At 40.1% G+C, this 13384-nt stretch overlaps 1 protein-coding gene across 2 annotated transcripts in view; it reads right to left on the reverse strand.

The window, feature by feature from the left end:
- Positions 1-447: 447 nt before the first annotated feature.
- The window catches only part of Unc13c (unc-13 homolog C), a 417871-nt gene continuing 404934 nt past the window's right edge, over positions 448-13384 (reverse strand). For both annotated transcript variants that reach the window (XM_038322705.1, XM_038322704.1), the window contains 3 exons: positions 4378-4470; positions 3102-3261; positions 448-733 (listed from right to left, as the gene is read on the reverse strand). In XM_038322705.1, the coding sequence (XP_038178633.1) occupies positions 448-733; positions 3102-3261; positions 4378-4470 (539 nt within the window). The remainder of the gene's footprint in view (positions 734-3101; positions 3262-4377; positions 4471-13384) is intronic.

Consider the following 13384-nt stretch of genomic DNA (forward strand, 5'->3'; position numbering starts at 1 on the left):
AGTTGCTGCGTTTCTAGGTGTGGTAGAAAACCAGAGCTGCAGGGTGTCTACAGTCAGGTGAGGTTAAACCAAACAGAAGGGAAGTCATAGGTGCTGTCTGATAGGTCACTCACTCTAAAGAGATCTAACAAAGACAACCAATGAATAAACTCAAGACATTTTTTAGTTTGCTTCATGGTAGAGAAACTGGTTATGAGGAGAACATTGTAAAAGGTAGTCTCGATAGTTCACTTTACATCATAATTTTGGCACTTCATGGAACATTGATTTCTCAAAGACCAGAATTGGTACAAAAGTTTTTCACATACCTTGTAGACATTATGGTTGATTAGTGGCAAACATCAAAACGCAGTGAATTTAAACATTCCCGTGTGTTTTCACATGCATATAAGGGTCAAACAGTGGGAGTTTATGGATTCTCAAAGGCGGCATTTTGAAGTCTTTGTTTCAGGCACTCTCTTCAGTAGACCTTGTTTCAGATTTAAGCCTCACAAACTCTTTAGCGACATCGTCGCTGGTCCTCTGAGAGAGTATTCTAAGGATGGTCAAGCCAGTTTCATCCATAGAGAGGTTTTTCAGAAGAGGGTACCACGCTCCGTAGCTCCCTTTCTCGGCGATGTTCTGTAACTGAATGACTGTCATCCCAATTATTCGATCTTCCCGGGCGAAGCAGTAATCCTTAACTGAGAGGTGAAGTTCATAGGCTCCTGGACGGTTCTCACTTCCCAGAATGCTGTATAAATTAAAGACACAAAATGACTTAAAGGTACGAAATGAGCCAAACTTTTACTCCTGGTGCTTGGTGTCAAACCCATGTCTTGACATGCCTGTATCTGATTGCTTCATTGGTGGTGAGTATATCAATAGGGGTGGGAAGTAAAATATGTTACATTTAGTTATTAGATGATTTTGTTATTAGATACAGAGGCTAATGGGTAATAGAATCTGGGTAAGGGATACTGTTGGGAGAATATCTGTGCTATTTCTTTTGTCAGAAACTAAGAACCTTCTGATTCCCAGTGAAACTTTTCTTTCAAGGAGCCTTAACTCAGAATGGTCAAGAAGCATAATTCCTAAGATGCCAAAATTGGTGTACATCTCTAGGGCAAATCAATATTTTCTTTCTAACAACAGTTGGCCTGTACTAGTACAACCAAAGAAAGCTCGCTGTATAGGATGGCATGTTAGAGAGGTGAAGGGTAGAATGCAGGGAATTATATAGCCAGATGTCTGGACATCTGGTTATGGTGTCTCAAGATACTACAGTTTAATTTTTGCCTAAGTTATTTGCAGAAAATAGATGTTGTATATGTTGAAGATATTTAAACTAGATCAAGGTTCTTATTGTATATGTTGAAGATATTTAAACTAGATCAAGGTTCTTATTTGATTTTAAGTGGAAGGCTACAGTTTGGTGAGCTGATTTTTTAACAGAATTACTGGGGTTCCTAGGTTTCTTGATGCACATGGCAGGAGACAGGGACTTACCATGTGGCTTTGACTGGCTGGGAGCTTACTACATAGACAAAGCTGGTCTTGAACTCACAGATCCACCTGCCTGTGCATGCTGGAATTGAAGGTGTGAGCCACAAGAAAGTGAGCTGGTCAAAGCACAGCTCTTACAGGTATGTTTTGTTGCACAGAAATCTCTTGGGCTCTGTCCTGTTTTCCATTTGCACCTCTGGGTCAGCTCATTTAGATTTAAAGATTAGTAGGGAGAAAATTCTCAAGCTATCCAATCATGTATTTGATAAAAGATTCTTGCTATCATTTTTACCAATCATCATCCACCTGACCTGACCTCTTGGTCAGGCCTCAAACCAGAATCCTGCTTCTTGTAGTCAAGTATCTTCTCCTCACAGGGGATCTGTTCCACCCTCCACGTCACAATGGAATGCTGACCCATGGCACCACAATGTTAGAGCTTCCATGTTCCAGCTTCCAGTGGATTTTGAGAAACAGCCCTCCCATAAGGACATCAGAAAAGGTAAAGGTGAGGTCAGAGTTACTGCTACATTGTTTTCCTGCTGTGGCTGCTTTGAGCAGGCAGTTTCCGTTCGTGGAAGATCACTGCTTCTCATAAGAGGACTGTCAAATTTTCACGTTCCCAACTTTGGTAATACTCTTTTGTGCCTAGCCTTCAGATCCTGTGGTGGTTTGGAAAAAAATGGTGCCCAAAGGGAGAGGCACTATTAGAAGGTGTGGCTTTGTTGGAGTGGGCATGGCCTTATTGAAGGAAGTGTGTCACTGTGGAGGTGGCCTTTGACATCTCATGTATGCTCAAGCCACACTGAGAGTATGGGACCACTTCCTCTTGCCTGCACTCCACCATGTTGCACCATAATGATAATTACTAATTATGATAATGATTATGATAAATACTAATTACGATAATGACTAACCCTCTGAAATGTAGGCTACCTAATAAAATTGTTTTCTTTTAAAAGAGTTGCTGTGCTCATAATATCTCTTCACAGCAATAGAAACACCCCCTAACAGTCCTCCTGTACCGACATGTTTGTATGTTTTTAAGTAGGCCTCAAATGCCATAGAGGCTTGTGTTCTACATTAGTTCAGATGGAAAGTGTTCCATCATGTTCAGAATGTTCTGGTTCATCTCTTGCTTAGACTATTCTGTAACTTTCAATACAACCAATACTGTCATTTAAAGACATCTGGTGTTCAGCCCTTCATTTGGAAACCCTCTGGGCTCCATCAAGAAGTGATCATTTGTACATCCCTGTGTATGCTTCCCCAAAGGCATTTATTCTTGCCCTCTTCCTCATTGTGTACCATTTCTTTAAACATATTGGCTTAGCTCCTATCTGGGGGTTCTTCTACTTGACCATGATAATCACACATTTTTATCTTTCATCTCTAGAAAGACATTTCCAAGACAGCAAAGGCCATCTACTACCTGTCCCCAGTGTCTCTGACACTGCCTGATATGCACAGTTGCTGAGTAAAGGGATCAAAGCCTATATTGTTTGTGAAGAACAGGAGACCACCCATGGGTTTAACTTGCCACCCTGAATCTTCCAGTAAGTTTTAGTTGAAAACTAACATCCAGTTAAATGAGTGGTGTTTTGTTTCTGACTTACAACTGGAAGGTTTCATTGTACTTCGGTGACCATGTGTTGCTCTTTGTCTTTGTCCCTTGTTTTCTCCTCTTGTCCCCCAGGCTTGGTCCCAGCATGAAAACTTCCACAAAGGGGCGGAACATGGCCGTGGTCTGCCAGTTTAGGTCGTTGATAGCAATCACTGAAAAGCAGAAGCCAAGTTTCAGCAAACTGTTCTGTGGAAACAAACTAGCTTCCTCCCCATGGCTAGAAGTTGTACTTGAGTGTGCCCTGACTGGACCCACAAGGAAATGTTCCACAGGTTGAAATACTCCATACCTGGGAATGCCCTGGTAATGGAAAGTTCAACTTGACATTCATGTGAGTGACATTTATAATGAAAAGTTAAAACCCGGGTGGTTTTTCATACTAAACACTAGGGAAATTCAATCATGTAATATTTAGAAAATAGATTAAAGTTAATTCTATATTATTGTACATACTTTCAATAGCTATACAAAATTAGATGATAGTGTATTATAAATATTCTTATAAATAATCAGTATTATTTACAAAACTTCATCATGGTTATCTAATTTATTATTTCTTTTCCAGTTGCTAATTCCATCATATACTAAATGCTATGGCTGTTTCCCTAATTCAGGACTCAAATAAACAATTCTAAGTAGATGTTTATATGTTCCTGCTTGGTTTTGGCTACCAGTAGAAAGTGTCTTAAAATTTTTACTGCTAAAGATTAAGCTCTTGGGCTTGATATATATTTACATATTTTTAAAACACACTGAAGGATGCTGACCTTTGACCCTATATAAGCATGTCTACTACTTGGGATTTTTCCATATGTACTTGTCACATAATTTGTTCTGCACCACAGCAGCTTAGGAATATTGTGCAATTCAAGCATACACTGGAAGACGATGGTTTTAACCAAAGTGGATTCTAAAATGACTAAGTCTATAATAAAAATAGACTACAAGAATATTCAGTAAAATGTTGGCTATTAAATGAAAGCTTTTAGTTGGAAAATAGGGTTTTGTGTTCATAATATTGAACCATTTTATTAACAACAAGGAAAACCAGTTAAAAGTAACATAAAATAAGTAGATTATGTGAGTGGTAAGAATATATTGGTCTATATTTAATTATAAAATCCACTTCTGAAATTTAGTCCCCAATATATTAAGTCTTTAGATGTTTTAGTTTGTATTTAAAAATATATACGAGAAGTGATAGTTTTCATATAATTTCTGTAGATGTTAAAGATTAATAGATTGCAATATCTGAACCCCCAATGTACCTTTTACAGTGACTTTATGCTCTCCAGTCCCTGGGGTGGTGGTAACATCCACATGGACAGAGATCTGACCTACAGAATCTTTGGAGGAGCGGCCTGCAAACAGAAGAAATGTACTAGCTTGAATGTTCAGGTTGTATGCCTTATTCTCTTTGCCTAAGGATTAAATATTGTTTTTCTATTAATATCACATGCTAGACACTGATTAATGCTTAGAGTTCACAATGTTGTCATGGCACATGGTAGATCCATCCAAAGCCCTGTCAGTGCAAAAGCTAAGTGCCATAAACTCAGTGGAAATTCATCAGATACCCAATTCCTACCATAGTGAAAAGGTTTAGTGCCCCCCCAGCACTAATAACACTTTACAGACTGCCTCATTGCAATCTGTATATACTCTCTTGTTAAGCCATCTACACCATGACACAGCAGAGCGCTGGGAACTAAAAGATGACCCTGAATGATGAACTCCAGCCCCCATAGAGCTCAGTACAGGAAAAGACAGACTAAATGATAACAAGAATTATTGCCATACGGTAACCTTAGAATATACACGTTCACATCATCTATAGGATAGGCAAGTCTACCATGGTCACACGAGTTAAGGGTTGAACATATCTAGAAGAGTGCTTGCCATTTAGGGGCAGATAAATAAATTCAAACCATCACTGCATTTTTAAGCTTCAGTGGCCACCCCCCCCCAAATCTACTGTGTTCCTCAGCCTCAGTCTTCTCATTTGTAAAATGAAGAGAAAGCCAACCACTTTTTATACACACACTTCTTAACATTTAGGAACACACCAATTTGAAGCATACACACTTCAAATTTATCATAAATCTTTTCACTTAATGATGGTTGTCTTCGAGCTACGGTGTACACGAAGCTGTTAGCACCTGTTGTGTGGCCTGGAACCTCATGCCAACTACAAATTAACTGTGCAAGAAATCACTGAGATGTTTAAGTGAAATTACCCTCATTCACATGCAACACAATTCCATACTTAAGAGACCCTATAGCTGCCCTAGAGAATGCTTAGATTTAACAAACATTTTCAGTAAAGTTACAAGATAACAAAATCAAAACTCAGTAACTTTCATACATATCAACAATGAACCTGCTGTAAAAGAAGGCAGGGAAGCCATCTCATTCATAACAGTCCCCAGTAAAGTTCCCAGGAATAGACCCTCCCACAGGAGGAAGATTAATACAGTGAGAAATTTAGGGCACTGACAAGAAGTTACAGGAGACACCAGATGGTGAAGAGGCTCCATGTTCCTAGATGGGTAGAATCGATACTGGGAAGATGACTGTGTTACCAAAAGACATCTACAGATTTGATGTAATCAATTTAATGCCATCAAAATTCTAATGGCTGTGGGTGTGGTGGTGCATGCCTTTAATATTGACACTTGGGAGGCAGATGAATGTACATTTGAGGTCTTCCTGGCCTATGTAATGAGTTCCAGGACAGCCAGAGCTATGTAGGCAGACCCTGTGTCAAAAAAAAAATAAAATCCAATGACACATTTTGAGATATATTTTCTAGTTATGTGAAGAGTATGTGGAAACATGAAAGACAACATAGCCAACCCAAAACTAACGAGAACGTGTGTTGCTGGAGACACCACAGTAACTAACTACAAACTATATACTATGTGTTAGAGTGTCAAAGGAAGTGTGGTACTATCCAGGGAAAGCAGGTGAAGGGCAGTCCAGAAATAAACCTCTACACAACTATGGGCAGATGATCTTTGATAAAGGACATCAAAGACATACATTGGAGGTAAGAAAATTAGATCCACATGTCTTACTTGCTTAAATCAGCTGAAAATGTATCAAAGACCTGAATTTAAAACCTGAAAGAGGAGCACCTAGGAAGTTACAATCAAGTCACAGGTACAGGAATAGGAAGTTACGATCAAGTCACAGGTACAGGAAAGAATTTTGTGAGCAGGAATCCTGTTGGCTCTGGATGCAATCTCCAGAATCAACACATAAGACCATAGGAAATTACAAAGTTGCTGCACACCACCAGAGCAAGACGGAACTTTAGCTGGTAAGCCACAGCCATGTGGTGATATACAGTTTAGTAGAAATGGGTTAAATTAATCTGTAAGAGTTAGCCAATAAAAAGCTAGAGCTAATGGGCCAAGCAGTGATTTAATCAATATGGTTTCTGTGTGATTATTTTGGGGCTAAATGGCCAGGAACCAACAAGTGGCCTCCTTACTACACAAAGTCGTGCAACCACTGCAGAAATCAGCATGGAAGTTCTTCAAAAAATTAAAAACAGAGCCACCACATGCCAGCTATACCTCTCCTGGGCCTATTCCCAAAGGAGTCTGTACCCTAACACAGAGATAGTTGCATGTCTCTGCTTATTGCCATGGGATTCATAATGCCAGGGCATGGCACCAGCTTAGCTGCCAGTCAACAGAAGGATGAACAGTGAGAATGTGGCACAAATATACAGCAGAATTTTCCTAAGCAGTTAAGAAAAGTGAAATTTTCAGGAAAATGATGGAACTAAAATGTTTGCCACTGAGCGAGGTGAGCCTGTCTCCAAGACAGAAGGCCACATGTTCTCACATGCGGATTCTAGCTTTTCTACTGTTAGTATCTAAATAATGGGTGTGATTCAGAGTATAGACTCTGAAGCTAGGTGGGTGATTACAAGGTGGGCATAGTGTTGAGGTGACAGGAGGATGTCATGTGTGACATGAGTGTAGGAAGGAGGTGAGTTATTGTGTGGGGAGGGGTGGAAGGGAAAGGTGAAGGAGGCAAGCAAAACCCAAATTTTGTTTGAAATAGGATATAATGAAACCTGATTTCTTGCAAGCTAATAATCCTAAAATGATGGCTGTCTGTTGTCATGGGGATTTAAGGGCAGTGCTTCTGTAACCTGTTATCTCCACATACTAGTTGGCTCACCGTTTAATTTTCACGAGTGGAACGGTGTGGCTTGCCATAATGTATGCAATCAGCCAGAGCCTTGCTCTTTTTTTTTTTGTTTTTTTTCGAGACAGGGTTTTCCTGTAGTTTCTAGAGCCTGTCCTGGAACTAGCTCTTGTAGCCCAGGCTGGCCTCGAACTCAGAGATCTGCCTGCCTCTGCCTCCCGAGTGCTGGGATTAAAGGCATGCACCACCACCACCCGGCATCATCAGAGCCTTGCTCTTATAAAATAAATTCCCAGCGCTTTAAACTGAAGCCAAGGGGTCTTTGGGTTTCCAGCTAGTGAATAATCAGGATATGTTCGCCTGTTCACCACCAGAACCTCCCTCCTAGAAGCACCATTTTTGTCCATTTTTGGCATTGAGAGGAAGAGTTTTGAATCATGTGAGTAAATGTTCAGAGGAGGAAGAGGAAGTCCTCTCCCCGTGAATGAGTTCTGATAGCAACAGCTTAGGCAGTAAGAACACAGACTGTGATACTGGTAAGGGAGCGTTAGGGTACACAGCTAGAATCACATCATTTAAGGACAGTTCTTAGAAAAATAATTTCATACCATCCCTTGCTACAAGCTGCAGCATTATATGGTAATTGCTTAGCCATCTTTTCACGAGCAACTCATCAGAACCATGGGGTCTGATAAAGGCTAAACCAAAAGCAAAGCTTTTTGGCGTTATTGCCTTGTGAATAAAGTGGTTGTTCTTTGTTGTATGTATATGATTTTCTTTGGGGCAAAAGAATTCTGGCCCTGGAATCTGCTAGGGCTGTGGAATTGCTGGTTTTAATGGTGTATATGACTGGGAAGATTTGTAACAGATATAGAGAAGAATAAAGAAATATGGACAGACGATTACCATTGTGAGTTGACTTCTTTACCCTCAGATCTTTAGCCTCCCCCCCTTAGCTATTCATGTGTCTTTAATTCAACCCTGAATGGAAGCCTTAAAGGCTAGAATTGTTAAGGCTTGCATTAATCCCTTAACTGGTAATAACTCTATGCTAGAGTTTTCCTATACAGGATGGATAGCTCTCTGACTTTATACTTGAGTTTTTCTTCAATGAACACAAAAATATAGATATTCCTCTTTCAATGACTCAAGTATTTTGCATACTGATTACATTCAAAAATAACTATGTGTAGTATTTTGCCTCTGTGTATGTACATGTACCACATGGGTACAGTACCCACAGAATCCGGAAGAGGGCATCAGATCCCCTTTGCAAACTGTCACTTATGTGCTGAGAACTGAACCTGGGTCCTCCAGAAGAGCAGTTAGTGCCCTTAAAACCACAGACCATCTCTCTAGCTCTGTATTTTACATTTTGTCTATGTATGTATATATTGTACTTATTGGAAGTTTATTCTTTAGTAATTTATCTTACTCCATTTAAAAGCAGACACATTTTCCATTATAAATCGCACTAGGAGGACCAGAAAATTTTAGTGATGACATTTTTTAATGGATTATTTCCACTTAATCTTTTGAAGCTTGCAAATATACAAACATGCCTATGACATAATAACCTAATGTAATAAAGGAGACATTTAACTTTCATATTGATCGCTTTGTCCAGATGTATTGGTTTTACTTGCACAGCTGCATTGCATGATAATGTTAAAAGTAGACATTATTTTCCACTGGGCTATCAATTCATCATCTACCCTTTCCTCTTTGCTTCAAGACGCTGATAATCTGTATGTACCATCAGCCCTACACTCCTGTATCTAGAGGAGTTTGGACATTGGGGAATCCTGGCAAGAAAAAGAATGGAGCAGGTCATGCCAGGTGATTTCTTTAGGTCTGTCCTGTGAGGGCCCCTTTGATGGCTAGATCCTGCAACAAAAATTTTCCACAAGCAGCCCATTTTAGGTGCCAACCTCTTTATAACTCTAAACCATTTCTCTTCCTGTGTAGCTTTTGCTAAAGGGAGACGAGCATCCTGCCCCTTCTGGTTGTAGTACACTTTGACTGTGTGTTTGTAAACAGTTCCTATTGAATTGCCTCCCGTTCATCTTAACTTGGCTGTTCCTTTTGGTTGTAGAGTTACAGCATCTATGTACTCCCAACTGTTACAGAAGATTTTTGTGGATCAATAAACATTCATTCCTTTGGTGAAGGAACATGGAAATTAATGTATACACACTATTTTGTAGCTGTCATCATTATGTGTGCCATGGGGAAGGGAGTGCCTAAGGAGGCTTCTGAATGTTGACTTGGAATTATCTTGTGGGACTGAAGTGACAAATCAGGCAGCAACTACTGATTTCTAGCTGTAGGGGATCTATACTCTGTCTTTGCCTGCCTGCCTGCCTGCCTGCCTGTTAGGGAGGCTGACCAACCTCTTGTCTGAGGGAAATGACCCCTCCGAGGCATAAAATACCTTTAAAAGAATCGGCTTTGGGTAAGCTTGATGTGGGAGAGTCTTCTGTTTGTCTTGATTTCATTCATTAATAAAGAAACTGCCTTGGCCAGCCCTTAGGTGGGTGGAGTAGACAGAACAGGAAGAAGGAAGTGAGGTAGATGGCTCAGTTAGATGCCACGCCTCTCCTAAGTTAGCCAGACTGCTGTGCCCCTGCTCAGGGAGACAGATGCGATGAAGCTCCAGCCCAAGATGGACGTAAGCTAGAAACTTCCCGGTAAGACACCACTTTGTGGTGCTACACAGATTATTAGATATGGTTTAATCAAGATGTGAGTAAGAGGCTGAAAATAATGGGCTAGGCAGTGTTTAAAAGAATACAATTTGTGTGATGTTATTTTGGGTTTTAAGCTAGCCGGTGGCCGAGAGCAGGGCGGCGGGAAGCTGCCTGCAGCTCCACACTACAGAATGGCGCCCAACGTGGATAACTGAATCTACAGAAAACCTGAGAAAGCTTGGGAAAGCATGTTTTCTTGATAGCAGCAATTTCTCGGATCTGAGCAAGCGCTCTCATCTAAGAGAGGCTTCCTGACTCAGCTTTAGCTGCAAAACCCTGCAGCTCTTTTAAGAGGTCCTGCTATGAAACACTTAAATGGCATTGATAAAAGCTGACTGCATGCTTGTTTGTTTTCAGCCATAGCAGGAAAAAAGTTGTGCTGTTTTAAAATGCTGGCATTCTGGTCTGTACTGCCAGGACAAACTCTGACTCTTTCAAGCAGGCGGTCCTGACTGTTGTTTGACACTGTTGCAGCTTGCTTGCTGGCAGGGACCTTGAAATGCCATAGAGTTGTGGCGATAAACATGGCTCCTGTGGGTACCTCCGCCATGAGGCTAGAAAGCTAAGGCATGGGCTGGATCCAGCTGCCAAAATTACGGCTTTAGTTCTACCGATTTTGGTGGGTAAATTAAAGACTTATGTGGTCACAAAAAGAGAGATATACAGTAAAAGAAAAATTCAGTGTCGAAGAAAACATCAAAATGATTTACAATGTGTTGAAAATATATGTAGGCTAAAGGTTAAAGTTCTTAAAAGTAAAGAAAAAGAGAGAAAGAATAATTTGGGTGTGATGGTACACACCTTTAATCCCAACACGTGGGAGGCAGAGGTAGATTGACCTCTGTGACTTCAAGGTGTGGCAGAAGACTCCTTTAATCCCAATGCCTGGGAGGCAGAGACAGACAAATCCTTGTGAGGTCAAGGTGTGGTAGCGTACACCTTTAATCCCAGCACTGGGGAGGCAGAAGCAGAAGGATCTCGGAGTTCAAGGACAGCCTGGTCTACAGAGTTATTCCAAGACAAAGATTACAGAGAACCTGTCTCAAAAAGTAAAAATAAACGAAATAGAGGTTAAAGTAAAGCCACATAAAGATGGAAAATACACAGAGAATCTTGATACTGTATACTATTATGCTCTCTTTGAATTGTTTGAATGCTGAGGAAGAAGCAACAGCTGCTAAAACATATTTGTTTATAAATGCTCCTGAACTAATCCAAGATAGATATTTTAAAAATACCTTGACTTCAGAATTTGGATCTAAGGATATGATACTTTGGAAAAGAGATTCTTCTTTTATTTTTACAGAAAATGAGACCTGTTGGATTGCTTCTATCCCAATATGGTATGACAGACCACGCCCTCCTGAATGGTTGCTGTGAACATCTTCACAGAAAATTACTTCACCCAACTGATGACTGAGATGAACCTGGCACACAGGTTACACCATGAAAGATCTGATTAACAGCGTCCCCATTCAGCAGGAAGCAGTTTGGAGAGAAATAACTGAGTCCATGTTCCCAAATATTGTTTATAAATGTTCTTTTACATTTAAAGGGGGATATGATATAGATATGAATAATTTGCATTGGTAAGGATTTTAAGGTCAATTTTGTTATATGTATATGTATTTCTAATCTTGATTAAGGTATTGTGATTGTGTAGTTCATCTTAAGAATATAATGTATAATTAGGAAATATAGGTTGCTAATGGATAATCATTGATAATAGTAAAGCTTATAGTCATGTTAGTTAGATTTTCTAGATATATAGAGATATATTTAAGTTAAAAAGGCATTCTTCATATCTTTCAAAGACTACAGAATATTGCATTTTAAATGTTTTAATAAGTTAGGACTGTTCATGACAATGAGACATGTCTGCTCCTGGCAGCACCAATCTACTTCAAGAGGAAGATGGGCATCAAAGAGGCTCCTTATGGAGTTTGATAGCCATTTGGGCAAGAAACTGCTCTTGCCTGGACTGTTGGCAGAAACTGGACACAAAGAACCCAACGAGAGAGGACTGCTGAACTTGCCTAAATGTGAGATGATTCTTTGGGGTTCCTAATTCAAGAAAGAGTCTGCGAGACATTCTGAAGGACACAGCAGATAGTGACTGAACTACCTTTGAAATTTCCTGATCATGGAAATGTCTGCTGGAAACTATGGGCCTGTAGGCTGAAGATGGATGCCCCAACAGTACAAAAGAACTTTGGGTGACTGTCCAGGCAGCGAGATGTCTCTGTCATTTCTAGAGTTTTGGAAGTAGCTTACTTCTTGTTCACCTAGGTAATATTGTGTCCTTCTGGAGTCTCTGATGGAGTTGAAGAATAGATAGATAGTTATAGTTGTTTTCCTTTGTTATGATAAAAGATAAAGTAGATATAAATATTGTAACTGTAATTCTTACTTGATAACTTGTTACATGTAATTTTGCTATGTTAAAGTTAAAGCCTTCTTTTTTTGTTTAAACAGAAAAAGGGGAAATGATGTGGGAGAGTCTTCTGTTTGTCTTGATTTCATTCATTAATAAAGAAACTGCCTTGGCCAGCCCTTAGGTGGGTGGAGTAGACAGAACAGGAAGAAGGAAGTGAGGTAGATGGCTCAGTTAGATGCCACGCCTCTCCTAAGTTAGCCAGACTGCTGTGCCCCTGCTCAGGGAGACAGATGCGATGAAGCTCCAGCCCAAGATGGACGTAAGCTAGAAACTTCCCGGTAAGACACCACTTCGTGGTGCTACACAGATTATTAGATATGGGTTAATCAAGATGTAAGAGGCTGAAAATAATGGGCCAGGCAGTGTATAAAAGAATACAGTTTGTGTGTTGATATTTCGCGTGTAAAGGTAGCCGTGCAGGAGCCAGGGCAGCAGGAACGCAGCCCATCTGCTCATCACTACATAAGCTCCTCCCTCTTGGTTCCCTGCTCTTTGCTGGAACCCTGGCTCTGTAAGTTTGCCCCACTTCCTTCCTTTATTAAAGCTGATTATTTCGGATAAGGCTAGTTTTGATTATTTCCCATTGCCGCCCGACCACCACACTTCACGTGCCTATCTCTCTCTCTCTCTCTCTCTATTATCTATCTATCTATCTATCTATCTATCTATCTATCTATCTATCATCCATTTTATAATGACTTCTGTGGGTACATACACACTCACAACGATAAAATGGCTCTGAAAGGCTTAGTTATCCTAGCTTTGGCTATTTTAAGATTGAAAAAAATATACCAGCATTCCAACAATGTGTGGGAGACCAGGAAACAAGGAGGTCCAGTTTGTTTTAGAAATAAAGCTGAGGCTAGTATATTGATAAATTTCCTGTGTCTGGGCAGAGTCAGATCTTATTTTTAGTCCAACATT

Source organism: Arvicola amphibius, chromosome 3, assembly GCF_903992535.2.
Source record: "Arvicola amphibius chromosome 3, mArvAmp1.2, whole genome shotgun sequence".
Classification (NCBI taxonomy): Eukaryota; Metazoa; Chordata; class Mammalia; order Rodentia; family Cricetidae; genus Arvicola; species Arvicola amphibius.